Genomic DNA, 20,887 nt, shown 5'->3' on the forward strand with positions numbered 1-20,887 from the left:
CTGTTCTTTAGATGATTTTGCAGAGCAACTACTGCATTTCTCAGTCTTTTATGTACTACAAGTGAACAACCTGTCCAGTTATCTTTCCCACAAGCCTTTACAAGAAAATGCATGTTGTTTTTGAAGTAAAACATAGCTATTCTTTCCTGGCTCTGTGCAGTAACTGCAAATCTGTATATGGTGGAACGTCGTTTATGTTTCTTGCCCATTATAGCTTCTCCTCATATTTTACCTCTCTTTTAAGCAGAAGACAAAACAAATCAGTCCTGATTACAGAGAAATGACAAGGTGTTGAAGTGAGTCAGCTTGGCACCTCAGAGACTTGCTGATGTGTTACAGGGTTGCATTACCAAGTGATAAGCAGCATATATATCTGGAATTTGGACTCACCCTTTGTTTAGATGTTTATTTTTTGTCACTCTTCCTTCTTCCTTTGTGATTCCTCTTCTTCATATCAATATGTGTAAAAACCTGATATCCAGTATAGTTTATACTTCCTGTAATAGTCAGATGTTGAGGAGATCTGGGGAAGGAGGCTCACAGAATGCAGAGCAGTTTCCAGCACATAAGGGAGGGGACTTCTGGGAACAGGCAAGCCTTAAGCTGGAGAAATCTCGGTTTTACCCTCCCTAGTTCTTCTTTTGGTTTCTTTCTCATTAGTAATCCCTCTTGCTGTTTGTTCTAGCAGATTTCCATCTGCCCTTGTTCTCTAAAGCTTGTCTAGATTTGTGTTTAAATGTGAAATATCAACATCCATCATTTTTGTTGGCTTTAAAATTGGTAAAGCCTTTGGCTGAACAAGATGATAGTGCCTACAGGTTCTTGCTAAAATGACTATATTAAAGACCTGGTTTCAAAGAGAACTTTAATTGTACCTGTCTAGTGCTGAGGTTTTGCCATAAAGATTGTTGCCTTCCAAAAGTGAATGTTGAATTTGCTGTCTCAAAGTGTTCAAATTGTCTGGTTGTGCTTTGATTTTTTTTCAAGACCCGCTTATCAAAACTGAACAGGTATTTGAAACACGTTTGTCTGGTAATGGAGGCAAAGAAAGCAGGTGTGCACTTTCCTCTTAGACCTGGCAGACATTAGTTCCTTTCTTGCTGCACTCATTTTCTCTTAGTCTTTATAAGAAAATAAGATGCAGGACTATTTTCTGGAAAAAGTTTTATTATCAAATTATTATTATACAGCATTTTTACCCCTGGTAAGGTAATCCAGATCTATGTATGCTCTCACTTGGAATTCAGTTCCACCAAAATAAGAAAATCAGCAAACACCACCTTTAGTGCAAATTAATGCCTTAGATTATATGGATTTTCTGGGGTTTTTTCCCCCTTTATATGTGTTTTCCTCTCAGAATGCTCTCCAAGCTCATCTTCGAATGAGAGAAAATTGTGCTTGTTACAAAAATAGGTAGCATTTCAATTTCTAGACAAGTGTCAGCTTTCAAGTACAGTGAGAGGTAATTTATCAACCTCTGAAGTCCTTATTTCTTCATGAAATTCATGGAATTTCTTCACCCCTCCACGGGGTGAACACGGGCTTGATATTGCACAGAGAGGACATCAAAGCAGCAGAGGCTGTGTCAGGTGAGGAAGAAACTCTCCACAGGGAGGAAGAAGACCAGTGGTAAGGACTCTTTCAGTAATACATGTTCTTGTCCCACCAGCCTGCAGCAGGAGAAGGGAGGGAGGAAAAAAAACCAACAAAACAGTTATTTTTTTTTCCTCGGAAGAGAAAAGAAATCACTGGGAACAAATGGTCCAGTTTTAAGCAGTTCACCTGCCAGCAGCAGCTCAGGTGGGGGTATGAGTGAAAGGCTAGGAGAGGATACTTTATATTAAAGGAACAATAAACTGGAAAAATCCACTTACTTCCTGGGTATCTCCGGATAAACAGCTTGCGGACTTCATCATACACCCATATCAAGATGGCAAAGGGAACAGCCACAAACCAATACTGAAACCTGGCAGTGGGAGAGAGAATCTCATTCAGAAGCAGCTAAATCACTAAGCTGAATTTCTGGGCTCTCTGTCTATGCTATTTGATGTCGCTAAGAGATAAGCTGGCCTTTTGGGCTTGCTTTTCTATTTTCTCTCTCAATTTAAGCACTCAAGCAGTTAGAAATAAAGTGATGGGCATGTAAGCCTCCCAGTTTTAAGTAGTTAATGAATTATTGCAGATACTATTGAGAAGGAAATGTTGCTTGGTGGTATCACAGTCTCTGAAGATAACAGAAAAATGAAACCTTTCTGACAGTGATGTATTTAAAATAGATGTTTTTTGTATAAAGTTACCTAAAATACTATTGAACCTCAACAAGATGTTGGGAATCCTGGAAAAAAAAAGTTTAAAACATTTGTTCTAGTATATTTCTGGATTCTCAGCAGCAAACCCAGTTGAAAAAGGAGTGCTTATTTTAAATGGACCTTTCTGGCCAAGAAATTGTCCACCCTGTTCTTCATAATTAATATGCTTCAGTATTCCTCCTAGAATTGTGCTGCACAGGCATCCTGCTCCTATTTCTTTCTGGCAGAATGGGAAGGCCATGTCTGTCTGTAGGTGAGGGCAAGACTCACTGGCATCCAAACTCACCTCAGTGGTGTGAAGTTCAGGGCTGTAACATGTCCAAGACCATAGGTGAGGATCAGGGCAATTCCAATCTGGGAAAATATACCCACCCAGATGACTTTGTTCCTGCAAGGAAACACAGAGAAAGGGTTACACGCCTGTATCCTTGCATAAAAACCTGATGCCACAGCATAATGCAAAGGCTGTGCCACCTTCTCAGCTGTGTTTGCTCTCTGGTAGCTTGGCTGATTCTATGATCTGCATCAGATGATGAGCACTGCAAGCACAGCAGCATGAACCAAGGGGTAAACCCTGTAGCTCTGTCTTAGGTTGCACATGCCTTTGCCTTTCCTGCTGGCACTCCTGACCTACCTAGATTAAAGCAAGCTTTAGGCAAACGTGCAGCCTGCATTAGTCATGTCTTCTAGCTGATCTGAGAATGTGCACATTGTGACTCAAATGTAAGAAGGAAATATACATAGGTGTAGGCTCTGTATCTGCAGATAAAAAAAGGAAAACAGTTTGCTTTGCTATCAGAAATACTCTGACTAAATGCCAGCTTTTATATGTAGCCTCTGTCCCAATATGTTTAACTCTCTGGCCTCCATGGGACTGGAGGGTGCAGAGTGCTCTGCAAAGGGCAGCCAGCATTTTGGGGGGTTTGACCAAGGAGGCTGGTGTCTCCTCAGAGGCTAGAGTTATCTCAGACAAGTCCAAATGTGCTGTCTACTGATAACTACACAAAGAACCCGAGAAAATAATCTGGTGAGGAAACTCCCTTTTGTTTGTAGCAAACATTTTAATGAATGGAGAGTTAGCTTTAAGCTGATGCATTTTCAGAGTAATGAATGCAATGTCTTTCTTTACAGAAAATCCCTATCATGAAGTAGGAAAGTGAATGGGGGGACATGTAATAAAATGTGTGTCTGAGATTTGTGATTGCTTGAAGCCAGATTTAGCCTTTGTTCAAAGATAGAATGTGAGTGGACTAAATCACTGAGCTAACTTTGTTCTAAAATTAGCAGCTGGCTAACTTACCCTCTCACGTGTCAGGTAAAGAATCTGCAAAGCTTACCTGAAAAGACCTTGCTGGAAAATGGAATTTCTTCGTGTTTTCCTGATGATCAAATCAGCAACTTGCTGAATTGTGATGCTGACAAAGAAGGCAGTGTAGCCCGTCCACTGTAGGTACGTCCTCTGGTATTTAGTCTGCAAGTGAAGGAAAAATCAAGTAGTGTTATAGGAGACACTCACACCTTGTGCAAGTGACTGCAAACCCTGATTAGTGGGATTTCACTTACTGAGGTGTAAATGCAGAGTTATTCCAGATTTAGCTACGTGATGATCAGGTTTTGGCCAATTTTTCTAGTCCACTAGGTTATTGTGGATGAGTCATGAGGCTGAAGCACGAGCTTGGTGGAAGGAGGTGTTTATATTGATTTATTAATGGCTTCTGTGTCTTGTGACTTCTGCAGAGTGAGTATGGGGGAGTGAAGAGTGAAAGGGGGAGGGAGAGTCTGCAAAGTACTTCACAGCAATGCTGTTCAGAAGCAGGGCTGAGAGATTGTGATGGGTCTAAACATTAAATCCAGGGAAGAAGGTGCCGCTCCAGAGGCTGTGAATCATAGAATCATCCTTGTTGGAAGGGCCTTGAAGATCATTAAGTCCAACCATAATCAGAAGGCAGCAAATTATAGAAGAATGAATGAAATAATGGAGTCTGACTGAAAGCTCTAAAGAGTCTTTCCTGAGGGACTGTTAGAAGAAAACTAAGTATTCTTGCATTTACATCTTTCTCTCTTTCCCTAATGCTTTATTTTGCAGAAGAGTACAGATTTTTTTTTTAAGAAACTGTTAAATGACAGACAGTACAAGGATGTTTCAGTGCTTCCTTACCCATTCCTGTCCATATGAATCCTCAAAGTCATTAATGTCGTTGTTCTCCCAGTTGACTCGCACCCCAAGCAGCATGGAAGGGAGGAACCCTTGCTCAGCGTACACAGTAAAATAGGTTACAAAGGCTCCCACAGCCTGCATGATACCTGCAAAACCAAACAGGCAGAAATGAGGAAGAAGCAAAGTCTAGAACTGGGCAGTGTGCTGGATACCAGCATTGATCTATCTCCTGTGGCATGAAACTTGCCACGAACCTAAAGGTAGTTTTGAATCTCTTGGTTCTCTAAGATTCTTGACTTCTATATATAAAACTTACATTGTTGGACAACGAGCAACAGAAAAGACTTAGTAAGCTTGTCTAGGAAGGCAGAGGAAGGAGTTTTTTGCTCCCTGCTTTCTAAACGATTGATTAAGTTGACTCTGTCTTGGTGTGCTGGTACAAGACAGAGTGTCAGAGAACAGGCCAACCTACCAATATGCAGATAGGAGTACACAGCAAGCTGCTCGTTCACCAGCCTGTCTTTCCTTTTGTTACGAGGTCTTCTGTTCATGATATCACTTTCAGCTTTTTCATAGGCCAGTGCAACAGAGGGGATCTACAACAGAGATAAACCATCAGAGTCTTGTTGGCAACATTTGGTGCTTCTCAGATGCTGTTAAGAAAAGTGTTGGTTCTCAAGTGGTTCTGTTGCCACGCCCTGCTCTCTATACACAGAACAAATGAAAGAAGGGTCTGTCTAGCACTCTCTTGACATGTATAAAGGCTTTGAGGGAAGTCTGAGACTGTTTCATAGGTCTGATAACCATACAAAGTGCCAGAGGATGCAGAAAACATTCAAGGGTTCTTCACATCCCTGTTGCTGGGCTCTGATGAAATGTCTGGTGTGCATCCCTGTCCTGTCTGCAGCGACCTCTGATCTCTTGATTGAAACACAGTTATTTTGTTCTGCTTGTCAGTGTAGATCAGAAGCCTTTTCTTTCTGCTCTCCCTCTGCAGGATTTTTTCCTACTCTTCTTTCTCCACACCTGGCTGCTTTTCATCTAGCCCTCTACTCTTTCACTAGCCTGTTACTCAGCTGCAGGGTAAGGCAACTAAATCTTCCAGTGTTCTGCATGTACCTTTGCACCCATCCCCTCTCTCTTGTCATGATATTACAGCAGGAAATAACTCAAAAGACACCAACTTACGATGTCTGTGCCCAGGTCAATGAACAGAATGGTGATCGTGCCAATGGGCATTGGAATGCTGGCAATAATGTAGATGAGGAAGGGACAGAGCTCAGCAATGTTCTTAGTCAGGGTGTAGGCAATTGTTTTCTTTAGGTTGTCAAAGATCAGGCGGCCTGGAGGAGAAGGAAACACTTCTGTAACAACTAATTATCAACAGTGTTTTTTAAAAAAAGGTTTTTAAGTAAACCTTAAACCTTAAAAAAATTTATGGTTTACATCTACTTTTCTCATGCATTTTGGTTTGTTGTTTGTTTGTTTTTTAAACTACTAACTTTGAGCCTTCTGAAAATTCAAGAGACAATAAAAAAACCTCTTTCAATGAGGAAGAGTAAGGAAAAAAATCCCTTTCCACAATGTGCTATAGTTTTGATGGAAACCACAAGCTCTTTATGGTGAAAGAGGAGGGGAATGTGTATCACTGGCATAGGTGGAGCATGGAGAAGGTGGGGTGAGCAAGTAATAGAGTGAAAATGTAGAGAAAACCATTTGTGTCTTTGAGAGGCTCTTTTATGAGAACTGCAGGGGAACAGGAGGGGAACTGCTTTTGTCTGGAGGTTGAACAGGCAGTGACAGCAGATTGATGCTCTACCTAAATATGTGTGAAAGAGGGGATGATTTCATTCTTGTGTGTTTGTCACGTGGCTATAAATTGAATTAACTCCCAGTTTTTCCAAATATCAAAATCAAGCTTCCAAATCAAGAAAGAATAAAGAGGGGGTGAGTGCTGGAGGAGGAAGGATCAGGAGGACCCGCCAGCATTGTGTAGCTGTTGGCAGCTTTCAGCTAAGGAGGTGGATAGCAACAATATTTTTTACCTTCCTCTACTCCTGTGACAATAGAAGCGAAGTTGTCATCCAGCAGAACCATATCAGCTGCATTTTTGGCTGCATCCGAACCAGCAATGCCCATAGCAATTCCAATATCTGCTTTTTTAAGAGCAGGGGAGTCATTGACTCCATCTCCAGTCACGGCAACAACTGCTCCCTGGAACACACAAAAGGATTGAGATGTGGGCTTTGAGAGGATGTGGTGCTGCCTTCCCCTAAAGACAGTCTGCTCTTGGCAAGCTCCCTGTCTTTAAACCTCTAGAAAAAAGATGCTGATACGAAGTTGTGCACCCTCTTCATATCCACATAAAACATAGTGATCAGAAAGATGCTAGGAAGGATTAATGCAGGAAGCCCAGGCTGCAGTGTGATAGGTGTCTGTATCTGAGTGTGTCATCTAGATGCCTGTCATAGTAGAGAAAAATTGGAAATTTGGGGGTATGATTTACTACATCCTAAAGGAGACGTCTGGATTAGATGCATTTAAAATGCAATTAATCTGATAATTTCTTTCTGTGGATTATAAAGGGGCTTAAAAATTTAGACATTCATTTGTATGCCTATATATGATCTATCCCTGTCTGAGCAGGCTCACCTCTGGCATTGATGGGAGATTCAGTTGACATGACATGACATGTGTGCTTAATTTCATCTTAATTGTGAATTATGTACTTGCTCAGAGACTATTCTCATTCCAACACCTTGTGGTCATTGCCAGTCAATGCTGGAATTGCACTAGTAATCCAAAAGATGGAAACCTGGTTATTCAGGTCAGCTTCTTTGTTATCATCCAAGGAAAGCATCTAGAGCAGCTGAAGATCCTGTTCTAGTTAATTCAAAAGTTCATGGCTTGATAGCAATGCCAAGTGTTCCAAGTAGGAAAAAGCCTGACAAACTGATGAATACAAATGCTGCATGTCCTGTCCCTGGGGGGATTTAGCAGTGTCACTACCTATAAATAATGCCATGTGCAGAAGGGCTTATAAGCTCTAAGTGCTAAACATAACATGTTAGACTGTCTGGCTTGAGGTGCCAGGGAGAGGGTGTTCCTCTTCATCCTTTAAAGAGCCAGATCTACTAGTAGTGTGGGTGGTTAAGCAAAGCAGAACATATTTACCCTCTCTCTGCCAGAGGTCATTCAAGAAGAAAATTAAGAAGAGATGAAATTGATTTAATTCCCACCCCTTCTCCCCCCTCCTGAGAGCAGTTCAGGCTTAAACCCAAATAGCTGATAATGCTGAGTGGAAAACTTAGCTCTGGCATGACTACAATCATTAAAATGATGTGTCATGTCACATCTCCTTCCCTGCAAAGTTCAGGCACAGCAGTAGCGTGGCTTACAATTCACAGCATCCACTTGGATTTTGTCATATGTGAGGGGAGAAGCTTTTGATGACAATTTGCATTGTTTTCAGAGCTCCATACAGAACTCTATCCATTTATTTCCCTTCTGCTTCTTGTGCTGGCTGCACTCCATGTTCCCTTACATAGTACTGCGTATGGATGGGACAAACCCTCTTTAAATCCTGCTTTCTGTTTGGCTGTTTTACAGCCTCAGAAAGGTATAGAGAGAAGGCTTGGTCCTACATAAATCATGTTATAACGCTTTGCAGGGTTCATCCCTCATTTTGCTTCTAAACATTCCTGTGGGTGGGAAGCGCATAGGTCTAAACGGCCACAAGAGATAAGATGAGAGGATGTGGTAACATGTTGCTTTTATCTGGGCTTAAAGAATTCCTGAGGGAAGGCTCCTTCCAAACAGTGTACAACCTCTGCCCAGGAGGCTAAATGTTGGTTGGACCAGAGGATCCTTGAGGTCCCTTCCAACCTGGCATTCTATGTGCAGCAGCAGCAGCTTCTCAGAATTGCATGCAAAAGGCAGATCCTCAGTACAGCTTGAAGCCAATCAAGTTAGGAAAAGCTCATTTTGTCAACAGAAGTCCAGTGTCTGTAACAGGAGTTTGAGTACCTTGGATTCTGTCCAGACAGCGTCTGTGGCCATCTGTTCGATAATGTTCTTACACAGGGAAAAGAGTATAAACAGACCCCAGAGAACACTGGAAATCTGCTTCCACCCTCTGACCTCTGAGAGGATGATATCTGGAAATCTACACCCTCACAAAAGCCTTATAGCCATATCTGTGTTTAACCTTTTACACCTCTTACTCACCTGCCTTTGGCAACCTTCAACTATGATCAGTTTCTGTTGGGGTGATGTCCGAGCAAAGACGATCTCTGAGTGGTTACACAGTATTTCATCCAGCTGCTGCAAGCTCATGTCCTTCAGCTCCATCCCATTAACCACTGCTGCTGTAGCTTCCCTGTAAGAGCCGTGGGGATAGCTGGGTTAAATTTTCAATTCAAAAGGATTAGACAAAAATAATGCACTCTTAGAATGTATGCAGCTCATAGTAAGGAAAGCAGCAGATTGAGTGAATTTCAGAAGCATTAGTTGTTGATCAATCCAGAGTGAATCACAGTTACCTAGCTACAGAAGCAGTAATTGAAGCTTCCCCCTGAGCAGCTGTAACAGCAGAAAATGCAGCTTAAAGAGGGATCTGACTGAGAGGGTGGGACAGTGGAGGAGGAGGAGTTTTATTTTTCTGTGAAGAGCTGCTCTCTTTCTCCTATGAAGTTCTTTTTTTCACATGCCATGGGTGGAAGAGGAATTTGGACTGATGGTCCTTAAGTTGTGTGATTCTGAATTTTGCTTTTCCCGTGTGTGTGTTCTGTCCAACGAGTAGTGACACCAAAGCCCAACACCATCCCCTGAGCACAATTTGCTACATTTTTTTTCCGAGGGCCAGTGACGATGAGAGCCGCTGACCTAGGAACAATTATTGAAGTAGAGGTGACACATTGGATGGACACAATGGCTGGGAAAGTATCAAGAAACAGAAAAGCAGAAAGCAGCTGTGCTGTAGAAAGAGGCTGGGAAGGCTTTGTGGAGGGAGAGGGCAGGTTCTGCAGCTGACCCCGTAGGCATCTGCTACACTCTGCTTGCTCCTACCGTCTGTTGACTTGCTCAACAGGAATGTTGAGGCGCTTGGCAATGTCTTCCACCGTCTCGCTGGTGGCTGAAATGATGCCCACACTCTTGGCAATGGCCTTGGCTGTGATTGGATGGTCGCCAGTGACCATGATAACCTGAGGAAGGGACAAGCACGAAGCGTGAGTGACAAATGTATCTGCAGTGGCTGGAGGGAGATTAGGCGAGATGTCTATTGTTGTAGACCAGGAAGCAGTTAAGAATCTGAGCTTGGAAAGCTGTGCTGTGTACACAACAGTGACAGATTATGGCTATTACTTAATTAGCTCTATATTGAGATTGGTCTCTGCCTCTTGTTATTGGTGCTATTTTATCAGGGCTGTAAAGGAGGAACTTGTCACAGGCGGCAAGGTTAGAATAATGCAGGATAAAGGAGCCTTTATAGAATAATTTATATTGGGCATACTCAAAGGTGAGAGTTCATTAGAAAATTGCATCCTAAAAGTTGGATTATGCTGAGTCTTTCTGTAGAATCACTGTATCTTTATTGTGAAATCCCCACCTTGATCCCAGCGCTGCGGCATTTTGAGACAGCGTCTGGCACTGTGGAACGAGGAGGGTCAATCATGGATAAGAGCCCAACAAAGCACAGGTTGGAGGTTGGGAAGTTCATGGAATCTGTGTCAAACGGGTAGGTGTCTGGAAACTCGTTTTCAGGCAGGTACAAATGACAGAAACCTGAAAAGAAACTTCAGTTGATGTGATGTATGGGAAAGAGCAGGAGAAAGCGGAGAGCTTGCTTGATAGCATCAGGCTTGGCTCTTGTCTATAGAACTCCAGTGCATTTAGCCACTAGCTTTTTATGGAGGATTTTTGAACCTGCCATTTTAACCTTCCCATTAGAGTTCACACAGTCAGTGTTTCACATGGCAAAGCTGCCAGCAGGGAAGAGTGTTTTCCTTTGTGGATTTCTTATGGGATTTTGGCTGCACAGTGTGGCAGATCAACATCAGCACAGAGCAGTGAAGGCATCCCTGCCTCAGAGGGCTCACAGCACATCAGAGTAGTTTTAACACTGCTTAGAGGGCTGTGCACTTTCTTTTTTTTCCCTCCCCTGCAAGAGGAAGGAAGTCCAGACACACTGGATTCTACCAAGGATTAGAACATAATTTTACACCACTTGTTGGACTCACCCAGCACTCTCTCTCCCATGCCCCCCAGCTCCATGTATGCTGTTTGGAAAGCTTCTGCCTTTTCACTGTCCAGTGGCTCTTCTTTGCCATTGATCATGATGGTGCTACATCTCTCTAAAATCCTCTCGGGGGCACCTTTCATCACCAGCAGGAAGCGTTTGTCGTTGGGATCATCAGTTTCATGAATGGAAAGCTGTGTGCCACAAATATGAAGTTGTTGAAAAGTTCATGACATTTGGTCACTTTGCATGGAAGCAATGTTTCCTCTTTTCCAGGAGGATATCATACATCCATCAAATAGAAAGATCTACATTAATTATAGCTTGGGTTTCCTCTGTCACTGAATTACCCTGTTAAGAATTCCAGGTCACAAATAGTTACATGAGACCCAGTGATAGAAATGGTTTAAGTTTGAAACAGTCTGTCATCATTTCTACACACGAGACACACCTGGAATTTGTTGGTAGAGTTGAAAGGAATTTCAGCCACCTTCTTGTTCTGTGTTCTAATATCCATGACATCACCCAAAATGACTTCTGCAAACTTCAGCAAAGCTGTTTCAGAGGCATCACCCACCACAACTCTCTGTATGCACAAAAGAAGAAACAGTTTAGAGCACACACACTTCTGTGCTTCCAGCAGGAGAGCTTTTATGTTTCTATGACGTGTTGTATGCTCAAGCAGCAGTGAATCTACATTGCAACATCCAGGTTGTCCTGGGAAAGTACTACAGTAAACGTTTGGAACATCTGTTTTGCACTTGCTGCTAGAATTAAGCTGCAGCAAAGAGGTGAAATCAGTGCTTGATTCTAGGAAAGTGCAAGATGTTTGATCACTTTCAGGTTTGTGTGGACACTTTGGAATACAGTTCTAGGGTAGCAGCAGGCATGGACTGGAGAGCTAAATGATGCATAAATTCAAGTGACTTTGAGGAGGGCTGGAGTAGACAGTAAAAATCAGGGATTTATTCTGGTAATCTAGTCACCAGAATGTACTGCCTTCAGCAGTGGTGTGTAGAGACATTAACTAAGGCATGTTTACCTTTTCTATCTTGCTATATCAATTTAATAACTTAGTAATGTAGAAATTCTTGCTATCTGCATTGTCTATTTCCTTACTGGGACAGTTGTTCTTGGCTTTGTGGGGTTTTTTTTTCCCCCCATCTTAAACTTCTTGCAAGTGTATAGCAGTAATGCTACTATAAATAGTAACTAAAATGAAGGAGATTATTAAAGTGAGTAGAAGAACAACTGGCATGTGTTGTTCATTCAGAGGAAGTTAGATAAACTGATCTGAAGTAGGGCAGTACCTTCATTATTGGGAGATTCTCCTGTCCTGGACTGAATTCTGCCCTGTTGCAGAGAGTTACAATTTTTGATAATGCTGTCCATGATGGAGAACTTTGATCAAAAGGCTGGGCTGAAAGGAAGCAAATACATATTGCATCTGTTAGCTCATTACATGATGGAAGTAGAAACTTAAGTTTGAAGCAATGGGATTGAATTATTGGCAGAAGAAATTCCCTCTTTTGAGAGGTTACAGAAGAACAGAGCCACAAAGTTACATTGTTCAATTGGTTCTGGCAAGATTCCTTAGATGATGTTTCTGTTTATTTCCCTACTGAGTTCACTGTCAGCAAAGGGATCTGGATTAGGACCTCCTCCAGACTTAGATTCTGTGAGTGGAGTTCAAATACTAATTTTTTCTCATCTCTACGTGGCCAAGAAGGGACTTTCCTGTTGCACACTATGCTTGTATGTGGAAGGAAGACATGTCTGTTTTAGCTATCAAAAGACATTCCCATTGACATCAGCACAGGTTTGACCCAAGTAGCAGCCCCTCCCCACATCCCCCATTGCCATATTTACTTGTTTGATCTTCACTGGTGTCAGCTGAGTAGATCTGATTATCAAACCAGAGGTGAGCAACAGTCATCCTGTTCTGCGTGAGGGTCCCTGTCTTGTCTGAACAAATGATGGAGGTAGAACCCAGTGTTTCTACAGCTTCCAGGTTCTTCACCAAACAGTTCTTCTTGGCCATCCTCTTGGCTGTCAGAGACAGACTCACCTGGCAGAAGTCAAGTTCAGCTCAGAGTTAGTGAGGTACAGTTACAGATTGATGCAGTGAGCTTACATCCCTCTGCTAGGTTTCATTTGTTTTTTTAGGAAAAGAACATTTTTTTTAAAATAATCTCTTGGTTGTGACAGTGTCTTTTTTTTTTTTTTTTTCCTTAATAGCATTATTAAGGTCAGAGGTTTGGCTGTAACTAATGAAAGCACATTTGCTGCTGAGAGGAATCTGCTTGCCTGCTGGTAGAAATAAGAATGTCATAACAGTAAGGGGGATGTTTTAGATGGAAGAGCTTGCAAGGGAGGGAGCTCTTAATCACCAACTTAATGAATCCTGAATACTGCTGGTTGTTCATTGTTGGTGTACTTTAGGGCTAGCAGTGCTTAGCAGGTGTGCTGCTTCTCAGCCAGAGATTTTAGTGATGCTTTATATGTGTTAGGAAGTGGAATTTTCGTGGCACTTTTAGGGTACAATATCCTCATTTCCAAATAGGAACAGGTTGTGCAGAAATGAGTCACATCATTCTGCTGGTTAGCAACTGAGGGAGAAGGGTGCTTGAAGAACCTTATTTCAAACTGGATTATTGTGCTGAAGCTTGTAAAATTAATGGCTCAGTTATGCCAGGTTTCTCAAGTGGAATATTTGTCCTCTCAGTTTCATAGAAAAAAAAAACAACACCCCTATTTCAGACTCAGCTCAGCCAAGTCACTCTAATGGGTGATCTCTTCTTCAGTGGCTGGCTTGGCACTGCAATCAGCTTAGGAGTGATGAGCTGTGGTAATGACTGAAGCACTACAGGGGCTACCAGTGAATTCAAACACACACTTACTGTTACTGTGGCTAGCAACCCTTCTGGCACATTTGCCACAATGATGCCAATTAGAAAGATGATGGAGTCCATAATCTTGTATCGCATAGAAACAGATATGATGAAGAACAGCACACCGATGGAAATGGCCACTCCTGCCACCAGGTAGACAAAATGTTCTATCTCAATAGCAATGGGTGTCTTCTCGTTTCCCACTCCCGAGGTGAGCGAGGCAATCCTCCCGATGACTGTGCGGTCCCCGGTGTTGATCACAATGCCAGTGGCAGTGCCTGCAGCCAAGGAAAACACTGTCAGCTCCAGGAGAGACTGCCCCTGTGCTCCCTGCCCAGCACGGATTGACTAAGACTTCCCCCCAGAATGGTGTTCTTCCCCTTAGAAATCTTGTAGCCCTACTGGGAAAGAGAGGCATAAGCTATTTTCATTAATTAGCGTCCTTCTTGATTGCACTGCAGTAGGAATGTGGTGTTATCCTGGGCCCTGCACATCACAGAGAGTCTGTCAGGTGTGACACAGGCCTTTTAGCACTGAGAACAGGAGCAACACCTTCAGGTGTGCAGAGCCCTTACACAGAAGCATTCACAAATACTTAGAGGCATCTGCAACTTGACATTCCTAAAGATAATGGTAGAAAGAAGGGCCACAAAGATGATCAGAGGGCTGGAGCAGCTGTCCTGTGAAACTGGTTGAGACAGTTGGGGTTGCTCAGCCTGGAGAAGAGAAGGCTCCAGGGAGACCTTAGAACACCTTCCAGTGCCTGAAGGGGCTCCAGGAAAGCTGGGGAGGGGCTTGGGACAAGGGCAGGGAGGGAGAGGACAAGGGGGATGGATGAAAACTGGAAGAGGGAGATTGAGGTGAGACATGAGGAGGGAATTCTGGAGTGTGAGGGTGGTGAGACCCTGGCCCAGGTTGCCCAGGGAAGCTGTGGCTGCCCCATCCCTGGCAGTGTTGAAGGGCAGGTTGGATGGGGCTTGGAGCAGCCTGGGCTGGTGGGAGGTGTCCCTGCCCATGCAGGGGGTTGGATCTAGATGATCTTAAAGGTCCCTTCCAACCCAAACTGTTCTATGATTCTATGAGAAACCTAAAGGTAGCCAAGGAAACCACAGTTATTGATTGCTGTACCCGTAACTGGTCTAGGTGTTAAAACAACATCTCACTGATTGATGCCAATTATGAACAGCTCAGTGCTTAAGGCTTGATTTTGGTGTGCTTGGGACAGCAGTTTCTTGTGACCAATCAAACTTTCCTGGAATTCCTTGCAGCAGAACTGCTGAAAATGAGTTAGCAGTATCATGCAGCACCCTGCACAGGGGCCATTCTGGAGGCCCTTCTCTCTGTACACACCTTCCACACAGGTGGTGGAATAGAATGCGATGTTCCTGGTCTCCAAGGGGTTCTCATGGGTGAAGTCACAGGAACGAGGCTGTGGTTCTGATTCCCCTGTGAGTGAAGAATTGTCCACCTTTAATGAAACGGAGACATGCCCATATTAAAGTTAGTAGCATGCAGTTATGCCTTGCCCAGAAGGCAAGGTGGCAGCACATTTAACTGTCGAGGAGAGGGCCTCAGTCTCTCAGTGCCTTTCCTCTGAGAGAGCTGCTGTTGTCACTGAGAGACTATTTCTTTGGGAATTCAGTCAATGCTGTGTGTCTGTTGGTGGGATTTTCAGTAGCAGTCTGAAAGAAAATCCATTTTGAATCACAGAATCACAGAATTGCTGGAGTTGGAAGGGACCTCTAGAGATCATCTAGTCCAACTCTCCCACTGAAGTAGGATAACCTAGAGCACTTTACACAGGACTGTATCCAGACGGGTTCTGAGTATCTCCAGAGATGGAGACTCCACACCCTTCCTGGGCAGCCTGTTCCAGTGCTGCATCACCCTCACTGTAAAGAAGTTTTTCCTCATATTGAAGATATGCTTCCAGATGTGTGGATACTTCTAATGCTGTGTTGTTATTCTGCCTCTGTCCTGGAAATTCCTAGAACATGGTCTGGATCTAATGGCTTGTTTTGATGTTCAGGGAGTGGAGCTGTTAGTCCTAGGTGAGCTGAGCATCACAGTTTAGCTTTTGCACTCTGTAACTTCTTTAGATTACGTCTAATTACAGCTTCAATAACTCACATTGAGTGCAGAGAAATTCTTTATGTATAATAGAAGTTTCTAAACCATGTTCTTTCTCATTGCCTGTGCCTTTCAAAGTCCTGTTTACCTTACACCCCTGAGCAACAATCAGGCGAACGTCTGCTGGGATCCTGTCTCCACCCTTTATTTCCACGATGTCTCCAACCACCAGCTGGTCTGCTGGCAGTTCCTTCTTTTCTCCATCTCTGATGACAAGAGCTTGCTGAAAGACATCAGTGTGACAAAAATTAGCATTTTGCCATCCTCTAAACCTCCTCCCAAGAGGTGCATCAAGGATGATGGTGTTTTTGTCATTTCAAGGTGCATTTTGAGAATGAACTTCTATCTCTAATGAAATCCATTGGTTATTCTCACCTGTGGAATCATTTTGCTGAAGCTGGCCATGATGTTTGTGCTTTTAGCTTCTTGATAGTAAGCAAAGACACCAGTGAGGATGACAACCAATGCCAGGACTACTCCAAGGTAGAGCTGATCAATGAAAGATAGAATTTTATTTTAAGACAAGTGCTCAGCAATTCCTCTGCTAAAATAAATCACAGTTCTATATTGTTTCAGAAGACTCTTGAAATGGGGTACTCGTCTGGTTAAAAGATAGCTGAGAAAAAGAACTTTCAAGTTTTGCCCTGCTAATGGTATAATAAAGCTTTCTGAGTATGGAAAGGGCTTCTAATAGCAAGTTTCCTATACCTCTAAAAGCCTTCTCTAATCTACAGCTGCCACAAACCTGAGCAGATCATATTCTTAGCAGTGTGATTCACAAGGGAATTGGAGTCAATGAGTCCAGAGTCATTTGTGGACTTTAGTATTGCTCTTATGAGTACTGAAGTATTCTGATTATGGGTAGTGGTTATAAAACCTTTGGGTAGGCACTCTTAGACAGAAGTGGTATGTCAGGTATTTGAGCATTTATCATAAGTGTTCAGTAGTAGAGGGAGAGTCCTGAAAGAATAAAAGGCCCCCTTGTAGTTACTGAGAAACTGTGAAGTAGTATTTAAATTACTTGGATTGTCAAAGGGTCAAATACTTATTCAATTACTTACGTTGTCAAAGGCTGATTCAACTCCCTGGGCAAACTGAATGCCAAATGAAATCCAGGAGAAGACAGCTCCTATCCACAAGAGGATGGAAAACCCTCCAATCATCTGCTTGAGGAACTTAACAATTTCAGGAGTGGCTTTGGGAGGAGTCAGTGAGTTGGGACCATCCCGAGCCAAAATCTCTGCTGCTCTTGCACTAGAGAGACCCTACAAAAGTATGAGATGTTTAAAATCAAGTCACAGAAAAAACAGATTTTTATCTCAACTCAGAACAAACATATGTTGTGTGGGGTTTTTTTCCCCAAAATGTTACTTGTGTCACAGATCAGCTGCAGTAACCTGCATCTTTGATTTCCCACCTTTCTGATTTCAGAGTGGCTACTATTATTATTAGTTAGGAATTTCTTTACTGAAGCATGGAATTTGGGGGCTGTGTCCATCAGGAGTTTTCATTCTCTTGGTTATCTGTCAAGTGTCCCTGTACCAGGCATTTGGAAAGCTGGTTTAAAATGAACATCCATTCTTTTGCTACTGCTTCTGCATTTTCACCAAGGTGTTTGTAGTTCATGGGTTGCTTGAAATTCTTGTCTGTGCTCTGGCCAGAATATCTGCAATGCTTTGGTATTGGAACGTTAGGTGCTAAAGGGACTCAGGTGTATAGTTTCTCAAATCTAATGTTTCCTTCAAGATAAAATCATTTCCAGGAGGTTCTCTTGCTCTACACTGGTACAGACACCACCAGTGAAAAATGAACTGTAGTGAAATTGAAACACCAAATAAAAACTTTAGAAAAGCTGAGGTCCTGGTGCAAACTTCGAGGTCACATTTTGTGCAGGGATTATGATTTCAAAACAGTAGATCAGACTTCTTCAGGCTTGAAGGAGACTCCAGTTGAAGTGCAGGTCAGGGCTGCTCGTTGACTGGCTGGTTGAGGTTTTACTGGGAGTTGGGGAATCACAGCTGTGCATGTATCCACACGTGCATCTGTGTGTGTCTGCAGATCTGAGTGTTTTCCTACTGCTTCTGGGTAGCTTTGGGTAAGCCAGAGGCAAAGTAAGGCAACTGATTGAGTCAGTTTCTTAATGATGCCCTATGGACTTACGTTGTTCATGCTTGTTCCATACTTCTCCTCCAGTTCTGAAACACTGAGTCTGTGGTCATCCTGGATTCCAAAAGAAAGAGAAAATTACAGTGAGGAAAATATCAGACTGTTAAACTGTTTATTTCAGGATCTGGACTGTTCAAACTGCCTGGATCTGGGACCATGGCACCTGTTGCTAGTATGACATCCCACTTTCATGAATAGACAACAAGCAATTTGCATACTGAGAAGCAAAATATCTTCCACTGGAAGATGGTATTTTCTTTGGATTTTGAGAGTACTTGTGTAAATAGCTCCCTCCTCCAGGAAATCTGTCACAAGAACAGAGTGGTGTTTTCGTGTTAATACTGCCTGCCACTAAGGTCTGTGCTTCTGTTAGATAAATAGTTCCTCTTGACGTGCTACAGGACTCAAGCATACAGTACCATGGGCACCATATTGATAGAAAAAAAAGCTGTGGTGTCAGAACATGGGTGACACCAAAATTGCACCTGACTGACAGGGCAGGGTACATGAAATTATTCACTACAGGCCCATAGGAAGAACCCACAGGTTCTAAGCACACTCTAAAAGGGTGTGAGAGAGGGAAACCTTAAAGCTCTTCTCCTTTCCCTGCAGTGACACCTCTGTGGTATCACTGACCTAATTATATCTTGTGCCCAACTGAGATTTAGAAGCCAAGAATTTGAGAGATCTCACAATTGTTTTCACAGGATGACTCACTGGTATTTGGATGAGTCAATTAACTTGTCTGTGCTTTGGTTTCTCTTTAGAAACATGCCAGTAACGTTACAGCCCCTGGTGGCAGAGAGGAGAGACACGAAGAATTATTCAGCTAGTACTGGGTAGATCTTGGAAACGTGATGGGTTACCTGATGGTGTGTTTTGGGGGTTCCTTGTCTTTGAAATACCATCTAGCCCATCAGTAGCCTCTCCTTTGAGCTGCTCTCAAAGCAATTCAGAAAAGAGGTCAGAACAATTACCTCCATTTTTCAGGTTGGGAAACTGAAACATACAGAGAGGAAGGAACTTTCCAAGATCAACCAACAGGCTTAGTGCGCTGTCCTTGAAGTACAGTGCAGTTAGATTGCTGAAAAAAGCCTGTGATTAGAGATGAGGCATACTTTTAGATCACCTAGAAATCTCTGGAGCAAAATATTGTGCTTCTACCTTTCCCTCTGTTTCCTGGCTGCCTGTGCAAGTGGCAGTTCAGAGAAAATACTGATTGCACTTATTCCATCTGGGGAATAACTCCTCTTTGGGGAGACAATGCTCTGTATCACTGCTGGCTTAATTAAGGCAGAATATTTTTTTCTTTATAGATGAAAATCCTACACAACTTGGTTTGTTGTTTGTTTTGTTTTGTTTTGTTTTCCTGGCACACTTCAGGAGTCTGAGGAAGCAGGTCCTGCCTTGGGTTAGGGTTCTCAGAGCAGCAGGTCTTCTGGTAACATGATTGTGCATCAGAGTTTCACTCCCTCCACCAGACTTCACTCAGGTAGAGGTTGTCCTGCCAGCTGAAAGGGGAGCTTAGCAACACTCACCATGTCCACTTCTTTCTTAAGATCTTCTGTCTTCTTTTTTTTCTTGTTGCCTTTTAAGTCTTTGTACTTCTCTTCATCTCCAATCTCTGTATTTGCTAAATCTTTTGTCCCATAGATCTCAACTGAGTAAACGTTGGACTTTTTCTGTAAAAGAAACAAGTTTTTAGCATTGTTGAGAACATCTGTTGAGACTTGAAAGAAGCAGTAAAAAATACTCCAAACAAGTGAAACTCTGACAAATCTACTTTTTTTTTTAGACAAGGTTGCTAGTGTCTTCCTCCTGGCAACTTAAAGTGCTTGTTCCTGTTTTATCCTGAGATCTCTCCAGCATGTGTTACAGCAGTCATGGTCAGGTCTTCAGCAGATGCAGATCACAGTGATTCCTTTAGAGTTGTGCAACACTTTTAGTAGTTTATGGTCTACTCAAACTATAGAAATACTGCCCAGGATCTCAGCACTGCTAGCAAAAACCATTCAGTCATTCATCAGCTCCAAGAAGAGAGGTTGTAAAAGAATAAGATTTTTAAAGGAGAGGGGAGGGGAAAAATATTCATGGAGAACTTGTCTGTTTCTGGAGCTTTTTACATACATAACATGAAGATTTCTTTCAAAATTAAAATTAACATTTACACATCTATATTTATGCAGAATTTTTTAATATTTATGCATTTGGATGTGATCACAGAGAAAGGAATGGAGCCAAACACAACCCTGGTAGCCAAAGAGAAGCAGCCTGTCTTTTCTTGTAGAGCTCAGAACTGAACTGAGTTGGCTGACTCTTCACTTGTGTTTGCCACCTAGTATCAGGCACAGGAAACTGTTAATCTGGGGAAGCTGCTAAACCCCTGACAATGTTTTGCTTGTATAGGTAAATTGAGGGTTGTGCTGTTTCCTAACTTTAAGTTAATACTGTAGTCTGAAGGGCAAACTTCCTGTAATGCTAATTTACCAGCTTCTATAATCATAACGTTCCAGATCCTAATTATCTTGTAAACTACATGCCATGCCTTGGAAGAACTATTTGTTGACCCCATTTCAGAGCCTGTCTTACAGAGTAACCATCAGAGCTCCATGAGAGTCACAGTGGATTTTATCTGATGCTGTGCTTTACTAGTGGGACACAGGAGCTCCTGGGCTGCTGCTGTGTGTCTGATGAGGACATACACACTCTGCAGGGCACTCATCAGTAGCTGGGCTCCTGCAGAGGTTGTATTTCAGATGAGGTGAAAGGAGACATCTAAATTACATCCAGATTAAACCAGAGAAATTGTCTGTTACAATAAGTTCTATTTTTCCTACCTTGCCAAAGATTCATAATCTGGTTTATCTATTGGGATTTTTCCTTCACCTTCCTCCTCCTCCTCTTTTTAACCATCCCACCCAAAAATCTGTTCAGCTTCTCAAATTCCCATGAAGTAGAGAGACCAGGAGAGAAAGAAAACAACTATCTACTGTGA

General features: G+C 42.6%; 1 protein-coding gene across 1 annotated transcript; it reads right to left on the reverse strand.

The window, feature by feature from the left end:
• Positions 1-1,585: 1,585 nt before the first annotated feature.
• ATP12A (ATPase H+/K+ transporting non-gastric alpha2 subunit) lies at positions 1,586-19,574 on the reverse strand. The gene is made up of 22 exons (XM_051638305.1): positions 19,431-19,574; positions 17,887-17,946; positions 16,788-16,991; positions 16,102-16,215; positions 15,815-15,949; positions 14,947-15,064; positions 13,606-13,874; positions 12,575-12,773; positions 12,016-12,125; positions 11,157-11,291; positions 10,707-10,899; positions 10,076-10,251; positions 9,535-9,671; positions 8,695-8,845; positions 6,513-6,681; positions 5,656-5,810; positions 4,940-5,063; positions 4,468-4,613; positions 3,647-3,780; positions 2,596-2,697; positions 1,835-1,966; positions 1,586-1,670 (listed from the first exon to the last, which is right to left on the reverse strand). Exons 1-22 carry the CDS (start codon positions 19,431-19,433, stop codon positions 1,586-1,588), a joined length of 3,051 nt encoding a protein of 1,016 aa, XP_051494265.1. The 5' UTR covers positions 19,434-19,574.
• Between the last annotated feature and the right edge of the window lie 1,313 nt (positions 19,575-20,887).

This window comes from Apus apus, chromosome 22 (assembly GCF_020740795.1).
Source record: "Apus apus isolate bApuApu2 chromosome 22, bApuApu2.pri.cur, whole genome shotgun sequence".
Taxonomy (NCBI): Eukaryota; Metazoa; Chordata; class Aves; order Apodiformes; family Apodidae; genus Apus; species Apus apus.